Source organism: Calidris pugnax, unplaced genomic scaffold (genome assembly GCF_001431845.1).
Source record: "Calidris pugnax isolate Ruff unplaced genomic scaffold, ASM143184v1 scaffold326, whole genome shotgun sequence".
In the NCBI taxonomy this organism is placed as follows: domain Eukaryota; kingdom Metazoa; phylum Chordata; class Aves; order Charadriiformes; family Scolopacidae; genus Calidris; species Calidris pugnax.
This window is the reverse complement of record NW_015091265.1, coordinates 2031731-2052648: the sequence shown is the minus strand read 5'-3', so window position 1 is coordinate 2052648 and position 20918 is coordinate 2031731. Positions and strand designations below refer to the sequence as shown.

The 20918-nt window shown below is 37.3% G+C and overlaps 1 protein-coding gene across 1 annotated transcript in view; it reads left to right on the top strand.

The window, feature by feature from the left end:
* The window catches only part of EDIL3 (EGF-like repeats and discoidin I-like domains 3), a 187898-nt gene extending 170520 nt beyond the window's left edge, over positions 1-17378 (top strand). The window contains exons 10-11 of the mRNA XM_014960493.1: positions 3641-3796; positions 14865-17378. Coding sequence (XP_014815979.1) covers positions 3641-3796; positions 14865-15014 — 306 coding nt within the window. The 3' untranslated portion in view covers positions 15015-17378. The remainder of the gene's footprint in view (positions 1-3640; positions 3797-14864) is intronic.
* Positions 17379-20918: the final 3540 nt, after the last annotated feature.

Here is a 20918-nt window from a genome sequence, read left to right as displayed (position 1 = left end):
GTCTCTGTGTCTCTGAGGTGCAGTTCTAAAGGAGTTCAGGTACAGAGGTGACTATACAAAGACTGGGCACATCTGCATAGTCAGATGCTGAGAGCTGAGGTTTGTTAGCTCTGGACTAGTCAGAGCAAGGACAGGGCAGGCATGTGACAGTTTTCTCCTGATCAAGAAGACCTAGGTACAGTACAAGTACCAGTCACGCCACGTTTAACTGCACACTGACACATCCATGCAGTGGTTCATTAAAAATGAATCCTATTCAGGTGGATTTGTCTTTGTGCTTTTCTTAAATTAATTCTCCTCCAAATCACACTGAATCGTCTTTAACATCTGAAGAAAGGTGGGAAACAGATACGTGCAAAGGGAGCAGCTATAGCCCAGGAGAGTTCTTTCAGACACAAGATGTTAAATGGCTTTTTGATCAGCTGCTTGTAGAAATGTACATTAAACTGTAAACCATGGTTCTTCTTGTAACCAGCTAATGATCCTATCAGTCGCAGACTAATTGCCTCTACCTCATTCTAAATTCTGCTGCATTGAAAAAGCCAAAGTCACATTCTGATCCTGTTAATCACATTCAGCTTTGAAGAGTACATAGTGGTTGTGTGTTAATTCAACTTCTCTCCCTCGTAATTTGTTTGATTGCCTGTAACTTGCAATCTGCACTAACTGAATAAATGTGTTCTGCATCCCGATGGGAAGTTATGACTTACATTTAAGCTATTTTAATGCAGATGTTTTGCCTAGAAATTGGGGTAAATTCTTCTCACCTTTTTGTTCTAAAGTACTTCCAATGGGAGGAGTGGAGAGCAAGGGTGTTAACCCTTTGCAGAAGGTAATAAAGCAACTGACTAAAAGCTATAGTTCTTTAATGCTAGGTTAAGAGCAATCTTTATTTCCTGTAGGCTTCTCATCAGCTTATTAATAAATAAGTAAATAAGATACTAAAGTATGAGATGGAGACACTGATGTTATATCCTTTTATTCCTTTCCTCCATCTCCAGCAATATGTATTGCCTCTATTGTCAAAACCTAGAAAAGAGTACTTTTATTCATTACTTCCTTTTTTTCCAACACACACACAAACACACACATATTCTACATACTGCCATGCAAGTCTTTCACAAAAAGACTGAACCTACACCAAATTACCTTTCAGCTTCCCACATCATCTTTCTGAGCAAGAGTAGAAGGCCACTGGATGTGTCCTATAAGCACAAAACAATTGTTACTAGGACATTTTTATTAACACCAGATCCGTGTGTTAATATTTATTGTGATTTTACCTTTGAAATCCCTTGAATCTTAATGAGAATTTTTTCTCCCAGATCTGGATTTCAGTGAGTAATACTCTTGAGTGTCATGGCCATGTTAAATATTTGTGAAAACCTTTTAGCTTACTTTCAACATTTTAAAAATAAACAACTTTTTAATGGAGGTATTTTTTCAAGTTAACAGAAGAGACATCAACTTTTAGTATAAGAAGCATTCTCTGCTAAGTAGATGTTACACTTGAAAATGATAATGTTAAAATTATTTATAAAGAGAATGTAAAGTTGACTCTGAAATGTTTAGTTCAAATGCTGCCTGGAAGTGTGTAGCAACTAGTGATTCCCTACCAGAACAGCCTTTTTGAAAAACAGACTATCCATTTAGACTCCAAAATATTTGGAAGCAAGGTCTAGAGACCTGGTGTATATTAATTCGTGAAAGACTAATTAGCAGTGTTCATTTCCCAAAGGCCTACTTAGGCTATGGATGCAAGCCCACCTATACTCCTTACAGAAGAAAGTCCCTTCAAGCAGTCCATGAGAGCATCCAAAGCGGACTCCTGCTCTGAATGATCATTGGTTGAGATCCCCTCTCTCTCCATTGACCAAAGAGAAAACAAAAAGCATTTGGCCTCCCAAGTATACTTCCCTCATATTCTGGGATCCTCCTCTGAGCAACATTGCAGCTATCTGATGGCAATAAATTGATTCATTCTAGTAGAATCAAAACTCTTGGACCATGTGCAGACAATGACATTTTCCACTTACTGCCCTAGTATTTCAGTATTGAACCTTTAAGGTTATTCTTTTACTTAACAGGATTTGTTACTCATTATTTGCTACCTGTCTTCAAATGTTGGGGCAGGGGTCTCCAGTCTTCCTTGTCTGATTGCTCTAATGAGTGATTTTTCCTTTTCTTTTCTTACAAATGTACTGTTACACTTTTCTGTTTTTTCTTCTTTATAGAGTCCAAACTGTATTGTCTGTATTTCAAAGGCACTGGCTTGGAATAACTGGCCTCTGCTTGTTTATTTTACCTTCTCTTCTCATGATTAATTTCTTATGCTTTGTATCACATCTGGTCTTCTGCCTTGCCCACATTCCAGTCAAAATCTAGTTGCTCAGGGGGCCTTAGCTTCCCAAAATCACAAGACTGGTTCTTCAGCATTTGATCAGCTAGAGATTCTTTATTTCTTCACTTTCTTCTTTTAATTTTTTGCTGTAAAACATATCAGTCATCTTCTCATGGAGTTCAGCACTTCTCTCATTTTATTGTAATATTTTTACTATTAGTCTCTCTTGCCTGATTTAACGGACAATATTAAAAATGCCGACTGCTTCACAGCCATTTATTGTTTGAAATAAATCTACCTTTTTTCTTTTTTTTTCTGGCTTGCCGCATTGCTGGAGGACACAGAATGAAGTCTCAGTTTCACCCTCACATTTCAAGAAAATGTCAATTTTGATAGGGAATTCAACTCCTCCATTCTTCCTCTAAAAATATGTTATTAGGTCAATTTACTTCTGTTATTGTATTCTGTTCCTTGATCATTTTAATCCAAGGCATCTGGCCTGAATCTGTTATATTCAGTGTGGGATTCTGGTTCAAAAGAACTGATCACAGATGTGCTGACCCATGTGAAAGCCACTTGAAAGCTCAGATTTTATTAGGCTCTAAGATTCCTGCCCTGCATTTTTAACAGTCTTGTGCTAAGATTATAAAATAACTCCAAAAAATCAAGGAATGAAAAAGTCAGAGCCTTACAGGTAGAAAAAGAAATACAGGCTTAAAGAGAGAAGAAAAGTTCAGCAGGAAAAGAAGTGTGACCACAAATGTTTTAAAAGACTCAGCAAAGCACAGATACTGTTACTGCAAAGGAAATGGAAAGGCACTTGGGGAATCAACCTCTGGTGTATTGTATTCTGATTATTAGGAGCACATGGGAGGACTTTTTGCCTACAAATTATTTGCAGTGGAGACTGCTGTGTTGTTGGGACCGTGTATGAAATCTAGCACAATGGAAAGCGGTATGAGATAAGTCCTGTTATGTTATTAGTTGGCATAAACAATAAGTAAAAAGCAGAAAACAAAAGTAAATTGACTTGAAACTTAGAGAAGGGAAGGTACTGCCTATGGTGCCAGCATATGGTGGGCACGGTTGCAAAGCAGTGCAACGCCAGCTCTGGGGCTGTGTCCTCTCTCACCATGCACTAAGGGGCTTCTTCAAAAACCCTGGGTTTTCCTGCCTGCATCCAAGAACTGACAGCAAACAATGTCACATTTCACTTTGGTGTGGTGGAAAGTCAGATCGCAAACAGAAACTGTTCTAATTACATTCTCCTGTGTTTTGTTTTATTCCTGTTTTGTTTAGGTTGACCTCCTTGCTCCTACAAAAATCACTGGCATAATTACCCAAGGAGCCAAAGATTTTGGTCACGTCCAATTTGTTGGGTCCTACAAGCTTGCTTACAGTAATGATGGGGAGCACTGGATCATATACCAAGATGAAAAACAAAAGAAGGATAAGGTAAAGCAAGTTGATATTTTGGTTGCATTTACAGAGGTCTACATCTGTAGTAACTCCAGTGCTGGAAGCCAGCAGGTTATAACTGTTTTATGTGGTTCCATATGCATAGGATTCCACAGATGAAAGTCAAGGTGAATAAAAAAGAGTCATATAACACAATGACATTCACAGTGCAGTAATATCATACCTATCAGGGCAATGCACCTGATTTAACGGTATTAAATATGGGACATAAAACTTTACGGTTCTCCATTTATTGGAATTATTTCTTCCTTTAACTCTAGAGGAGAAGGTATATAAATAGCAGTTTATTTGTATATTCAGAAACAGTGTCTCAGTGCATATTTTCATAAGTATGCACTATTTTCTGTAATCTTCTGTGAAGCACATCTTTAGTGTACCTCATTACCTAGCCATTTTGAATTGTTTTTTTCCTGGAAATGAATCACTAGGGTTTCAAATATCCAATGGAAAGATTATTTTTTATTACACTATTAAATGAATACAAAACATAAAAAGTTTCACAACTTCCTTTGCAAATGTTTAATGAGAGGTGTAGAGAAAGTCTAGGTTTGCTGATTGATTTACCTGGAAGCATTTAACTTTCCTCTTCTTATTTAGGACATTATTGACTATACCTTTCCTTTAAACTACCTAACACTTTTATACTGCAAATACCTGCTCATCTGTTAAGAAAGAGATTTCAGCATATGCATTTCTTAAGAGAAACATTAAGCAAGCTGAAAAAATGTGAATTATTTATTAAATATCTTAGTGGGATTATGTCTGGCTGAAATAAAAGATATCTTAATAAAAATGCCAGGTGGCTGATATGTCTGATAATGTATGTCTCAAATCTGGTGCTTTTAACATCTGTGTTCAGGGTCATAAATGTTCCTATTTGCACTTATTTTTCTTAGAATAAACAAAAATTCTTCAGAAAAAAATAATACTCTTCATATAGGTCAATTCAATTCAGTTTTTGAAGTAATGAGAAAGCTTTTGATATGTGTTGATATTGTTGTATGAGTACAGGTAGACCTATTGATAAGGGGTTTAGACAACTGCATCTCTTAAATTTCACTTATTTAAAATGATTGATCAAATGTACATCCATTTATTTGGGGAAGGTGTACTAAATTACTGTGTTAAATATGTACATAACTGTATCTGTGTGTCAGCATAGACTGATACCTTTGTAAGATTATTCAAAGATGACACTGTCAAGTCCCACTCTTAAAAGCCAAATGGCAGTTCACTATGGTTTTATCCTACACTGAGAGTTTTCCCCATCAAATTCTAAAGGATTTTAGATAGGGAAAACAAAATCAGTTATTTTAGCCATCCAACTGAGAAGGTCCTGACACCAATGATTATGGATGTGTCTAGTATAATTGGTTCTCAGATAAAAATTGGAAACAAATAACTCACCTTTTGCAGACATACCGTAAATGCATTCAATATAAATGACAGATAGTCACTTCAGTACTATGTACACATCCCATTTTAAATCCCTGGCATTTAAAAGCAAAAGATCTACTGTGAAAGAAGTGTCTTCTCCAAGCCAAACTTCCATTAGTGAATTGTTGCATTCATTTTACTGAAAAAGGGAACAAACGTGTTCAAATCTCTGGTGAGAAACACAGTAACAATTGCAAGCAGATCTAAAAGAAAATGCACTCTCACTTAACAGCACTGTTCCAATCTGCACTTGCTTATAACATTTGCCAAAGCAATTAAATTCTTTTTGCTTTCATCATCATCTGAATTGTTAGCTGTTATGTGCATAGTCCATTAGGAACAATGGAAAACTCTTAATCATTGTCTTATTAAAACATCTCACTTCCCATATTAATTAACATCCCTAAGAATAAAATAGATGCATCTTATTAAGATTCTTTAACAAATCAAAAGCAATTAAAAGCAGAGTGAGATCAAATACACTTAGCTGGAAATTAGAAGTTATAACTTCTGAATTTAAATTTGTATGAAATAAACAAACAGGATCACTCGATACAAGTCTAGACCTCAGTCTTTGAATCAAAAGTCCAATGTCTGACATTCCAGAAATGTCAGTTTACCTTGGCAGAACTTTGTAGGAGGTGGGACTGGAAAGGATCTCAAGACATCATCTAAACACATACCCCTTGACTTATTAAGAGATTATGCTCCTTTCCTCCCATTCCTTCTGAAGTCTTCTCAGCAGAAAATGGGATTCAACAGTCCCCAGGTCCTTTCCTCCCACCCTAGGAGTAGGAGCAAACAGTTCATTGTTAGAACTAAGGCTTAATTTGTTCATCTGTCCTTCGCCTCATAGAATGCTCGCACTATTCACCATCAGATTACTATTTAATAGCGTAGTATCATAGAATGGTTTGGGTTGGAAGGGACCTTAAAGATCATCGAGTTCCAACCCCCTGCCCTGGGCAGGGACACCTCCCACCAGACCAGGTTGCTCCAAGCCCCATCCAGCCTGACCTTGAACCCCTCTAGGAATGGGGCATCCACAGCTTCTCTGGGCAACCTGGGCCAGGGCCCCAACACCCTCACAGGAAAGAATTTCTTTCTGGTATCTAATCTAAATCTCCCCTCTTCCAATTTTAAACCGTTACCCCTTGTCCTGTCACTACACATCCTGTCACCCCTGACAAAGAGGTTTGTAGAAACAGCCAGTGATAAAAAATCTACTATATAAGCAGTCTATTCCAGTATTTAAATATCCTTAAAGATGGCAAGGTTGCTTATCCCCCTCCCTGAAATATATCTGCTCTGTCCTCAGAGGACACAAAAATCTGATTTTATCTTCCTCTCTTCAGACAGTTTGTTTTGATTGAAACATGTTAACTTATTTCTTTTTAATCTTAGTTTTTGGGGAGAGGGGGGAAATATCCGTGTGCTTTCAGTCTTTCATCAAAAGGGTATGTTTTCTCAACCTCAGATCATGCTGCTTGGACCAGCTGTTCCTGACGTGTGTTTTCCCAAGCTTGTCTGCAGTGTTGCAATCTTTAGCACAAAACTGTTGCCCGCTCCATCATTCTCCATATTATACCTGTGACATTGTTTACGACTTCCTAAGGTTTGGCTTCCTACTCATCATTATTAAATTGCACCATTGATCTTCTGTGCATTTCTCCAATTTATCAAGACCACTCTGAATTTTGATCCTGCTTTTCAGAATGGGAAAAGCTTGGCCACATCTGCACTTTTAACAGGCAAATCTATTTTCATCATCCATTTCATTACTGACAATACATAAATTGCATTCTGCTGCAGGCATGGAACGTCACCCAGTAAAGCCTTACAGTCTGACACCAAACCCTTCATCACCCCTCCAGCAAAGTGCATTTTGAAGCAGTGTGCTCTGATGGGATTTGCCCACTGGATGTGTACAGCACCAGAAATGCTGGCCACACTCTGGCCTGCATGCAGTGGAACAAAAGTATAAATGAAAAATAAAAACAGCCAAAGAAAAAGCAATGCTGTCCTCATCCATGGGGAGCAGAAGAGAAATAGTGTCATTGGTCCCATCTGATATTAACATCTTAGCACAGGATCTCCTATGAAGACAGGCCTAGAGAGATGGGGTTCTTCAGCCTGGAGAAGACAAGGCTCCAGGAAGACCTTATAGCCCCTTCCAGTATCTAAAGGGGCTGCAGGAAAATTGCAGAGGGACTTTTTACAGGGCATGTAAGCGATAAGATGAAGAGTAATGGTTTCAAACTAGAGGAGGGGAGATTTAGATTAGATATCAGGAAGAAATTCTTTACTGTGAGGGTGGTGAGGCACTGGAACAGGTTGCCCAGAGAAGTTGTGGCTGCCCCATCCCTGAAGTGTTCAAGACAGGCTGGATGGGGCTTGGAGCAACCTGGTCTGGTGGGAGGTGTCCCTGCCCATGGCAGGGGGTTGGAAATCAATGATCTTTAAGATCCTTTCCAACTCAAACCATTCTATGATTCTGTGATCTACAACCATTTCCTTAGCTTAAGTTAAGATACAGGATTTGGCCCAAAATGCAAGAACAAAGTAGAAGAAACCATATTTTCACAGCAAAGTGTAACTTTCATGAAATGTTTCTTCTGTCCCTTTGAGATACAGAAGGGAGATAAAAAGATAGACACTGGCAACTATCAACAGCAGCAAACATAAATTATTCATAATTTACACTCTTTCATTTTATTTATTAACTTAACATCTTGACAACATTGATTTCTTCTATGAAGGATAGAATATATAGATTTCTTATTTCCTCATCCTATACTCATCCTGTGAGCCTTGTACAGTCATCCGATAATTTAGGAGAAAGATAGTTCCAAAAACTTTCAGGGAAAGGAACACAAGATAAAAGAAAAATAACTACTTTTAAAGTTCTAACAAAATATGTCATTTTACATTCTGGAAAAACAAAGATAAAAAGAATGTCTCACCCACAGAAATTATGGAGGTATTGGTAGGCTGGTAATAATGATTTGTGAATTAATATTGTGACTTTACAACACATTGAAGTAAGAGCTGAGAGCTTAATCCTGTCTGGTGCTAAGCATCTCACTCTTTAGCTGTTAACAGGAAGAGTCCAAAAGTATCAGCAGATCTTAGCGAATTCCTGAAGCTACTAGCTTCTGCCTCTTCATCATTTGTGAAGTTATTTTACAAACAAAAAGATTTTTGGTATCTTTTATTCACAAGTGGCCCATGTGCAGCCTGTATCTTTGATCAATCTTAACAAATTAGCTGTTTCAAACAGAAGGAAATGTGGTGTTCAGTTTTCCTCTTTGCACCATTTCAAATGGAAAAGCTGTTCCAACAACAGTGGCTCCTACAGTTCCTGTTTGACTTCTGCTATTTTAACAGCCGGTCATTTGAGTTCACATCTGTGCTGCACTTCTATGAATGCAGACAAAAAGGTACCTGGGGGAAAAAAAAAAAAGGTCTTTAAAAAATGAAGCCTTTCTCATTTATTTTAAATAGTTTGAATGAGTTGCCTGGAAAATATGAAAGCTTCTCCTGTTGTCTTCAAGAAGCAAAATAAATTACATTGCAGGCTGGCAAGAGGGAAGAAAACATATTTTAGAAAAAGAATCAGAGCTAATAGCTATCTTGTTTTTCTCAACTAGAGGTCAGTAGCTCACTATGCCTCCAAAGCTAAAGACATCCAAACCAAATTTGACTTTTTTGGTTTTTAATCACATTCCACATGTGATTTATAAATTGCACAGCCTGCTGTAGATAATTCAAGGCTAGCTGCAAAGTCAAATGGCATTTCAGAGGCTGTTTTTTAAAATAAGATGAGAACACTTGAAAGTAGCCTAAAGGAGTCTGGCTGTCTGCAGCACTGTCAGTCATTAGTAGCCATCAGCAGTGCAATTAACTGCAGGTAGACAATGTCCAGTATGCAAATGGCCACTGGATTTGTGCACAAAATGATGAACTAGTTATAAATTACATGCTTTGCATGTCTGGTTAGTTGCCATAGCAATGGAAGACAGGATCCTACTTATAAAGGAAAAGTTAGATCATGTGAGGTTAAAAATCTTTCTGCTACATTTGCTAATAGGTTTTCTATATGGTGTTTAATTATTATAATACCTGGCTTCCACTGAAAGATTCAATTCCTATGTATAATCTACATACTTGGCACAGTTAAAGAACATTTTTTTAGTAATAGTATTTAAATTATTGTTACTATTATTTAATAATAATATTTTAAATAGTATTTTAATCTAACTGTATTTTTTTTTTCTGCACTGGTTTAAATTATGAATGACTTCTGTTACTTCCAGCTGAGTTAACATGGTTTGTATCAGATAAAGATCTACCTACACTTTTTCTAGGTTGTGCGTCCAGCACACATAACATTCTCACTTGTACCACACTAAGAAATGAAGTAAGACAACATGTTCATGTTAACATTAATTATAAGAATCTACCTTTAATTTATATAAGCATTTCTGGAGGGAGGTTGGTCTTCAAAATATTTCTCTTTTTGCTTGACTTTGAACCTTCTATCATAACACACTTGTAAACTATGTACAGTGGAGTAAATTCCTATTTTAGTACCATCAGTAGATAAGATGAAGTGGAAAAAATAGCAAGAATGTCATAGTATGTTTTGCAAGATACCTATTCTGAAATTGAAGAAATAATAAAGGTCATGTAATACATACTCTTATTCATGTATCACCAAGGGGAGGAAAAACAGCCCTTCTCCTGGCATTGGACCTTTTTGCATAATTATCCATAGTTGTCCATTGCATGCCAGTCCAGAGAGAAGTGCTCAGTGAAGAAGAAGAAGAAAGGAGGATGGCTAAGATCAGAAGTGGAAAATTTACACCCACTCAGAGAGGTTTTATGTATACCAGCAGCAAAGAAAGAATCTTTTTTTCTCCTCTTGATGACTCCAAAGATACATATGCACACACATATACGTATGTGTTTACATGTGTATATTAATAACAACCCCACCCAGTCTCTTATAGTAGAAAGCATCTTCCACAGGATGGAGTATGTTTATAAAAAGCAGCTCTATTTCTGGTGAGAAATCAAGACATCTTTCACCATCTTTTGCCTGATGTTGTTCACTTCATGGTAAAAAGATTTCTTCCACTAGGAATAAACAACTTTAAAGCGAGTAAATGGTCAGTTCAAATCTGCAAATTCCCTCTCTTGCTTAAGCAGGTTTCCTTCAATGAATACTAATAAAGAAGTAAAATGTTTCCAAAATAGAGGAATATGGCTGTCAAAACTACTTTTTCTGCAGCTTTGTTTTATTTTATTTTATTTTATATAAGCAGTGTCCTCTTTGTCCAAACACTGAGATGATCTGCACTGAAACAAGCTTCAAACAGAAGCTAGGTGTAGCAATTCTTTTAAAATAATCTGCCTGTAATATAAGAAGTATTAAATGTTCCATTAAATAACATATTTAAAATATTCTGCTCTTAATAAAAAATATGGTTAAGGTACAGCAGGCAACATAGTGACTTCACCATCTGAGGCTTGAATATTGAAGTCTGAACTCTCAGCCATTATCATAAATAGCAGGAACCAATAATTTTATGGCTGATTCAGACTGTTCATGCAATTTAAGTTTCTGCAAGATGAGAGATCCAGAAAGATTCTCTGTGGAGATAATTTTCTTCCTCCTCGCCCATTGACACAGCACCACAAACAGTCTTTCCCACTGCAGCCACCTGTTAATGGATGTGCCCTAAAACCTGGTTTCTAGATCTACATTTGGAGCAAAGCAAACATCACTTGTAATAAATTCCACTTTTCCCAAGCTATTCTTCTTTAGGTATTTCTTCTAAAGTATTCTATCATAAAAGACATGATAGTTTTCTTTTTAAAATATGAATCCATTTACAGTGGCATTATTCAGATCTGCTGCTTATGCTGTAAAACACATTTTTGAAAAATACTATTGAAAAATCAACACTATTGAAAAATCTTAGTTAATGTTTGAAGGCAAGACATTCAAATTCCTTGTTAGACACAATTATGTGCAAGACTTGTTTATATTTCAGAAAACATTTTTGCAGAGAATATCAGTACATATGTTCCAGGTTTTCATTCTCTTTTGCTTGCACTGATGATAAAATAAGTAATCCTACTTAAAAGTTCAACAACATGATTTTTCTACTTTTTTATTTTAATAGCAGCTGTAAGAGACTAAGCTACAGAGAAGCTACACATATGTGTGTGGGGTGTGTATATATAAACTTACTAAAGCTGCTGAGTAAATGTTTTAGCAAGTTACACCTTTCAAGTATGCAGACTGACATAAATAGATGTACCCACTGTAAAATCTTTAATGTTACAACAGGACTGTTAAAATACAGGAGCTTCAGTCAAATTTTACTAACACAGGCATCTTGTAATGCGGGAGCCACTGGGCTGGGTGAGGCTGAAGCCCTGTCCAAGGGAGGGACCATCCTGTAGCAGATGACCAGAGAAATGGAAAAAAAAAAAAATAAATAGGGCTGTACCTTCCCAGCCTCTGTCTTTCTTCTATCTGTACTTTTAATAGCACCTGCTGGTTTTGCACCTAACAGTTTATCTGATCTTTAGCAGTATTTAAAAACTGTAGAAGCAGTGCCACAGTTTAACTATCTCTTGCAGGGGGAACGATGACCTTTAGCTGGCTCAGGACAAACCTTCTGGCTCCAGCAAGGGGACAGCACAACATTGCTGCCCACTATTGATTTTCTCCATGCCAGTTATGATTTCATAGACACCTATCACATCTCCTTTCAGGCTCCAGAGATTTAGTCCATTTAATAATCTGTAAAAGGACATTCTTCTGTGCTTGTGGCCATCTTGCCACTTCACTCTGTGTATTTGCTGTTAGAGATAAGGCAGGACCCGATCCGCACCCACCCAGAACTCAAAATGAAGATATCCACTGGCTTTATGCACTGACACGTTAATAACTTGCACTCTGCTCTTTATTCTTTGACCACTAATCAGCGTGGCTTTTAATATTATTGGGCTTTTTTCTTTTTCATCTGAAAAATTACATAGAGTTATGTAAGTATATACTCCAGTATCAGCTTGTTGAATGCTAATAAATCGTTACAGTCCTCAGAGGTGTTGCATACTGAAACAAACTTCTCAGAAAGAAATGCAAGGAGGGAACATTTATGGTTTGAGGCTACCAGCTCTTTAAAAACTTCTAATTGCTTAGGTGGTTCATTTAATATTGACTGTTTGGGCATAAAGCAGCAGGTAATTAAAGAAAAATTACCTTTGGGTACAGAAATAACTTTCTTCTACTGATAAGTCAGATGTACAGTTTTTGTCCTTTATCCTCCCTGCTCTCTCCAAATTTCTTGGCTTCATTAGTGAACTTAAGCTGAAGTAAAATGAAGAGTGATAAAGAATATGTTTTCCCCATAAGAGATTTTCCATGGGTCCACAGCAAAAACATCTGGTAAATAAGCTCTTAGAATATATATTTCATGCAGGTCACATTTGTGGGTGCTGACAAAAGCTTCCCTCACTTTCTGATAAACTTATTTCCCTAAAATCTTTTTTCTGATCTAGCACATTTAGTTAATTTCTTGAGATTGAATCTTGAATTTTGAGGAAAGGCAAATTTCAGTTTTTCATAAATTAGCCTCTGAAACAGAAGAGTTTGAATTCAAGTCCTAATGCAATCACGTATGAGTTAGAAATACGATTTACTTCTCATTTTCCTGCTCTGAGTAAATGACACAATCCTACATTTTTCAGCTGTATTTGTTGCTTGGTTTGCATCACATACTTTTATTTCCTTTTCATAGGTATATGCTATGAAAACAGACAAATACTGGGGCTGCAGATGGGTTCTTCTAGTAAACGACAATGTTTTTTGTTCTAAGCCTTCATTTAAATGTTATCTCTGAAATACATCTTACATAGGGAAAATGAAATAGAGAGTAAAAGAATTTTCCAGTGTCTCTGCAGCAAGAATTTTCTGCAGTTCTGCATTGCCTATCATCTGGCTCAGTGAAAAAAAAATAATCAACCGATATATTGCATGCATGCACAAGAAGCCAAATGAAAAAAATTTACTTGTAAGCTTTCCTAGCTATATATTATACATTGGGGGGTACCACTCTGTAACTTTAATAATAAGCTTACTGCCTTTTATTGTATGCGGTATTGCCACAAATGAAATTCAAAATTCAGGTGCAACCTTATTAGCCCAAACTCCAGCTGATTCATGTAATCAACACTGTACTTGGAGAACAAGCAATTTTTCCCGTGGTAAATACATTATTTTTTTTCCTTCAACTCACAGTGCTGATGTTTCTGTGGTCAGTCTGTCTGCAATTTTATACGTACATCCTAACTGCTAGGTGCTTTAATGCTCCCATCTCCGTCTTAGTGAGACACCAGATGAGAAGGGAAATGTATCACTCATGAAAGAGCACCACTTGGGGAGGATACACGTTTTGTTTGAGATGCCAAATTGATAGCACTTGAGAGCAGCTTTAGAAATTCAAAGAAAAGGTGCAGCATAGAGACCACAAAGTGAAGATTTTCCTATAGTGCTGCTTTGTAAATATGTCACGAAAGAACCAGCTTGAGGGCTAAAATAGTTGATCAGCCTCTTCTGAATTCACCCTCTGACATTTTCCCTAAGAGCTTCCATAAAACTTGTCATTCTGTACTAATTCAGTCACACAAGCACTTCTTCAGGAGGTCCATATTCCTTCTCTGCGTGATGCAAACAAAACTCATTCATTTCAAGTTGAAAAGCCATCAAATACAGTTTTTCCAAACAAAAAGTGAATTGGCTGACATTTGAAGAGAACGAATATTTCCCATAAAAACTGAAAATATCCCCAGAGAATAATCTGATCATTTTGCCAAAAAGTGGTGCTGTGGCCTTTGAATTTAAATAGTAGCTGCCAGGGGAAAAATCCAGCGTTGCTTTAAGACAGACAGAAGTTTGAGAACTCACTTACATATTGACTAACCCACGCCAGTGGAAATAACATCGTAACATGCACTGTACCATGCTGGGATTTTTTAATTTGATCACAAACCTATGGCCTTAATTCATATGTTGACTTTTGTTCAACAGAAGAAGACAGTATCTTTGATAATCACTAAGTTTTCAAGGGTTTATATGGTTGCATCCGAACTCCATTTGTGATACAATAAAAATGCTTCTTAACTTTAATTATTAATGTTATTTTGTTGGAAACAATAACAGGGTCTCCTAGGACTAATTTGACATGATACAAATGCCAAGTAAAAAGTCATTTAATTTTTTAAGTGTTAATTATTTTTATGTAACTTTCAGAGTGGGGCTCTGGGTGATGGCAGAACAGCAGATTAAGCCTTGAATCGAGGGCTAAACCTGCACCGTGCGTATGCCATGCTCATAGCCAGCTCCAAGGTGCCTGGCATGCAATGAAATCCCCAAGTCTTAGCAAAGGCAGCATCTCTGCAGCATCATCTGGGTGCCTGGATGATCAAAATTCAGGATGGAGGCCAGGGAGTGGCCCAGGGATGTCAAGAGTGTAGCGCAGCTCTTCCTGAAGCCACCCAGCCTCAAACCTTCTCGTTACTCGCCCTTCAGGTGTTCCAGGGGAATTTTGACAACGACACGCACCGTAAGAACGTCATCGACCCTCCAATCTACGCCCGGCACATCCGCATCCTCCCGTGGTCATGGTACGGCAGGATCACCCTGCGGTCGGAGCTGCTGGGCTGCGCCGTGGAGGACTGAGGCCGACCTCCGTCGCAGCTCTCGGTATAGCCACAAGTCCCTCCGTAGAAGAAACTGTGCAAAGCCTGTAGGATGCTGAGTGGGTTTTTCATGAACAAGTGCTCATTTTATGGTAGGCCGCTAACTGTCTTTCGCAAGGAGGTCTAAGCCTGCCCTTTAAATGATCCCAATCCGATTTTGTCCTTGAAATCTGTTAGTGTTGTCCCTTCTGCTGTGGAATTATCTTTCTAGTTTTCCTTTGAGTTGTTCACACTAGTTGAAACGTGTTAGGGAAAAACGGCAGCATCCTTTTTACAAGGGAAGAGAAATAGCATGACAAAGCTCATTTGCAGCTTTAGAAACATTGGGCTGACGAGTTCTCCATAAATCATACTGTCATCTTACTTGCAAAAAGTGATACTGCAGCTTTTAGCAATAAGTTTTCTTGGGGATGACTGCATTATAGTAATTGTGCCTATCAAACACTGTCAGTATTTATGACATATATTTTGGAAGATACTCTGTGGTACTGTAAAAGGCAGTACCTGTGATATTACAAGCTACCTTTCATCACTTTTCATCTGAACAGCAGAGTCCATGCAACTAAAGGGTTTTCCTGACTAACCCCATTTTCCTTCTCTATTTTGCATGCTGTAGACATGACCTCCATCTTTTCTGTTTAGTATCACCACTGATGTTATTTTCCTTGAAAGAGGTGACCTGTTTGCATATGGAACAAAATCTGCTTTCAGTATATTATGAAGTTAATGAATTTGCCAAAGTTTATTAATTCTGCTCAAGATGCGCTCTTTCAAGGAGGCTGAGATGAGATGCCAGGCTACTTGTGGTATCCCATCGTAAGTACCCACGTAGGTAAAGGCAAACAGCGCATCAGAAATCCTGAACCCATTTTGTGACTTGCCCAGGGGTGAGCGCACAACCCTAGGTGGAGCTGCCTGCCCAATTACTGATCCCAGAAACCTCCTCAATTCCTGTTATGGGGTAAATGTGGGGTGCAGGAATCGGGTGCTAAGAAACACACAGGAGGAATGACTCCCTTACTGCCAGGAGACCCTCTCAGTAGGCTCTTATGGTGGTGCTCACAGCCTTCTTCCTGGGCATGAAGGCAAGAGGTGATGTAGGAGTTCATCAAAGCTGGGCCCTTGCTGCCTTCTGCTCCTAACTATGCCTTTTCAGACATACGCCAGTGAGCCACGAGGAGACTCATTTTTATCATGCCCCATCTACGGAAATGATTCATACACACTATGCTGTTTTAACAACACAACAGCCAGCAAGGACCCCAGTTTAAAACGTAGGTTTTAGGAGGAAAAGTGAAGCAGTAGAGGGCACATCCTCTCCTGTGCCTCTGTTTCTGATGATGATGGAGGTAATGGTACCAACCTTTGTAGAGCACTCCGAGTTTCCTTGGAATAAATGAGTCTATGACTATGCTAGAGTAGCACCTAAGTCTAAAAAAAGCCCAGGACAAGGAGCGAGGGGACGGTTTACCTGTCACCTGAAATAACAGCATTTGGGATTACTGCACCCTTTTAATTTCATAACATGCTGATGTGGAGAGAGATAGATAGGTATATACAGCTGCATGCTTTAGCAAATGTTACTGAACTTACTTCTTTGTCACCGTTACAGTCTTATCAAAACTCTGAAGTAGGAACCTGGGCACTGCTTCCCAGGCAAACAGCTAGCTGGCCCACAGTCTGCAAAGGGCAGAGTTTACTTTGGAAACAAAATGGTTTGGATTTCAACAACCTGCATTTAATCACACATTCTCCACCACAGACAAAATATATTATCCATTGAACTGTGAAAGACTCTAGAATAGCAGCCAGGAATTTTACATACATTAATTGGGGATATATTGGTGGCGGTTTTCTGATAGTGTCACTTAAACTGTCACATTTTAACTAAAAGAACACCCTGCCTCTATAAAATGACTTAATCCTTAAACTGTATTTATACAAGTATTTATTTTATAAGGCTTAGACATTTAAAGACTTCTAAAGAAGAGTCTTGTAAAGGTAAAAGTATGTGTAAGAAATGTTAGGTCCTGTGCAACACTGCTAAGTTTGTTCTTTATTTTTTACTTTGTGCTGCATAACAAAAGCCACTAGACTGTTACTGTCTTGTCTGTAACTGTGTTAACAGCATTCCTTAATGATGTATATATGGAGTGGTCTTCAAGCATAGTGAGCAATTTTAAAGAGGAAGTCAATCATGATGGTACTTTAAAAGAGATTAAAAAATCTGAATAATGGAGGACAAGTTTATTCCCAAATTATCTGCTGCCCATGTTTTGCACTTTAGGCTTTACAAAAAAAAAAAAAAAAAAAAAAAAAAAAAATCAAAAAAATATTTTAGGGGCACAAATAGGAGACATGATCATAATTTTCAAATATATAAAAATCTACTGCACGTTCACTTCTTTTCCTTATAGTCCCTGAAGACAGGAAGAAAAATACTGGATGTGGGAAAGATTGTGGAATCATAAAGGAAACATGAGGAAACGCTTTCTAAAAAGTAGAAGGATAACCTCCCAAAGGAGCCTAAGTATTATGGAGGAGGACAGTATTATGTCTGTCAGGAATCTCTCAGTCCATCTGTCTGTCTACTGGAATACAGTATTAAAGGGAGATAAACTAAGGCACTTTTCTTTCCTCTGACTCTGAGCAATTTTATTCCCAAATTATTTGCTGCCCATTTTTTGCATTTTAGGTTTTACAAAAAAAAAAAAAAAAAAAAGAAAAAGACATCATAAATATATCTTTAGGGCACACAAAATATTTAAAGATGTCCAAAAACATTTTTCTGTTATGGGAGAGCAATTGACCCTGAATTTAATTACAGATATGAAGAATAGCATGTACTATTTCACCAGCCAACTGTACCCAAAATATTGAAGGCCATTTCAGAAAATTAGGCTCCCTAGTTTACCAACTTGCTTCAATGTTCTTTTGAAATATTTGTTGTGTTCTTAAGTGATCTTTTTCCATGTTATTCATTTTTTGCAACTTCCATTTTGGTTTTGAATTAGTATTTCTTGGTTTAGTAATTGTAATTGTTATCCATTCATCTGCATATAAAAATAGAATTGTCATGATACTTAACATAGCAATTTTATTTTGTACTAATTTAGAGTTGGGTATTTTCATCCTTATGTCCTGTGTCAGCTTTCAGCTGCCAGCAATCTTCACAAACTGCAAAGAAAGCTCCATACATTATGATAGCACTCTGTGATAAGTTATAAAAGAATGTGATGCCCTTACAATTTCAACCAACATACTGGGGCTTTTTCTAATTCAATTATTCCTTAGCTACTAAGAACTTTTCTTTAAATAGCATTGTGCAGCCATAGTACCAAATTCTGCTCCCAGTGTCAGTAGTATAAGTCTGAAATAACTCTTGATTTCTTTCAGATTTAACAAAACAGATGAGAATCAGATTATGGTCTAGAAATTAATTTTTTCCCTTTTGTGTTATTTTCTTGTCTTGGTGAACACCATTGACATAAGGGACAAGTTATAAATCACCACAACTGTACTCTCCCAGTGACAGCAACTGGTAACCCACAGCCAGGAATAAGTGCACGATGGGATATGTCCCTTTAAGAGAGGATGGAGAAGTGCTCTGAAATGATCCTTGACTTCTGTATTAATTATAACAATGGCATTGAACGTGACTGAAAATGTTCTCCTAATTAAATTTCACCCTGAACCAGTTAAGTATTTGTAGGCAGACTTCACCTTTCTGTAGCTCTGTAATGTGCTACGTTTATAGCCTGGGAAATAAAGCACCGGCACGAGGCTCCGTTTTATCTGTGTTCTGTTAAGGGCTTATCACGTTAACTGGCTCTGGTTTTGAGGTTGACTTTCTCTTTTGGAATGGCTGCATACAAATTAGTGTCAATTTTGAAGACTAAGGATTCTAAATGAGTGTATCTTTGCTATACAACAAATATGAACTATAATATTCAGTGCTGGCTTCTGATGTGTCAGTAAGTACAGAAGTATCTCAGACACAATGACCTTTGCAACCTTTCAAGCTGTGTAATATTCCAATGGTTTTGTATATACTTAAATCATGTAGAACGATGTAAAACCAGTATGACCTTGTCTAGTCTTCAAACTTAACAATAAAACTTTTGAAAAATGAGGTCATTTCTGAAGCACTTACATTGCAGTACCTTGAAGTAGATACTACTTATCTCAGCCTCACTGGCAGCAAATGCAGAGCAGAGATATGATGTGGCATTTTCCTGGATTCATTTGCAGGTTCTTTGTGGTAGGTAAGTTTGTTTCTGGCAAAATCAACTGTGGTGCTGCGCTCCCTTCAATGTGTTCCCTTTGTTCTTTCAGATAAAAAAGCAAAGGTTTGAATGAGACTAAAAATATTTTTTTCTGTCTTACTGCTCTCTGAATGAGCACCAGAAATGTAAACTGACAATTTCATTTCCTTTAAGTCAAATTTCTTGGGATATTTATCAATCCTTATCCTCTCTTCTCCACTCCTGCATAGGCAAATTAATTTCCGAAAAGATAAACAACGGCTGCAGCACAGACCCGCTCTGAGGCTTCCAGCGGAGATGCCAAAGCAGGACCAGTGCTTGCTCACACCATCGCCTCTCTTCTTCTCTTTATTTGCTCCCCCCAAATTTCTTAGCTTAGAAGCCACTAATTTCCGAAGAATCCTAGAGGTTAAAGTAGCACTTGGAAAAGACATCCACTCCTGATATCAAACAATGAGGTTTTTTTAAAAGTGTTAAAGTTTTGTGTAATTATGAGAGATGGAGCTTCAGTGGTTTACTCCTTACTGATCCAGAATAAGAGCACAGATAAAAATGCTTTTGTTTCGTGGCCATTTGAGATTGTGTCCTTTCACCAAAAATTGTTTTTTAGAAATAAAAACCATCCACAAGTGTGCACTTATTGACATGTACCTTTTCAGCCAAATGTGCAGTTTGAACACTAACAGTGTATCGTCTTTCAACAGAAAAGTCACAGAACTGATGTTGCATTGTTTTCTGATTGCGTACTTCTACCAGTCATAAAAATGAGAATATAGTGGTACAGACAAAAAAGACGATTACTTTTGGTGAATGATGGCTGAACATTATCACTTCAATCAGAAATTTCTGAAAATATACATCTTGAATCTTCCTGAATTTTAATTATAAATTGCATCTCTTTCATGAAACACAGGGCCTTCATTCCTAAATAAATGAAAAGTGATTTTTCTTCTTATTCTTCATAATGTAGATCCCCAGGAACTCTAATGAAGACAATAAGATAAAATGAGTAATTCTCTTCAGAATAGCAACTATTTATCAATGTCCATGTTCCCATACCTGTTGCTAATGAGCTCAAGGGATTAACATGCATATTGACACTCTACATCATTATGAAATATGTAGTCTCTGATACTTCTGTGGTAAATACAATGACACTTACTTTGTACCTTAGATTCAAATAACAAGAGGTTGACCTGTGATCACTTAGCTGTATAAAATAAAATAGGACAAAATAGAAGATAATTCTACTAATGCAAATTTTATTGTCTTTTTTTTTTTTTAATTTGCATACTTTTCCTTACACAGAAATACACTTCAGGATGCAAAAGACAGCTTTAGATTAAGAATACAAAACATGAGATGCAGGCTTGTATAAGTCTTTGCTAAGTAGCTTTATAACTGCATTTATCTCTAATTATCTTTCAATTATACATATCAATATCAGCATTTAGGGAGCTGTAAATATATATATTTAAATGCGTCTGAACATAAGAACATGGAAACATGTCTCGGTCTCACAACTAAGCTTGCTAAGAGTGCAGCAAAATGTATTTCCTCAGTATATGTTAGAAACAATACCTGTTGTGTTTTGATGTAGCATATATCAATTTAGAAGT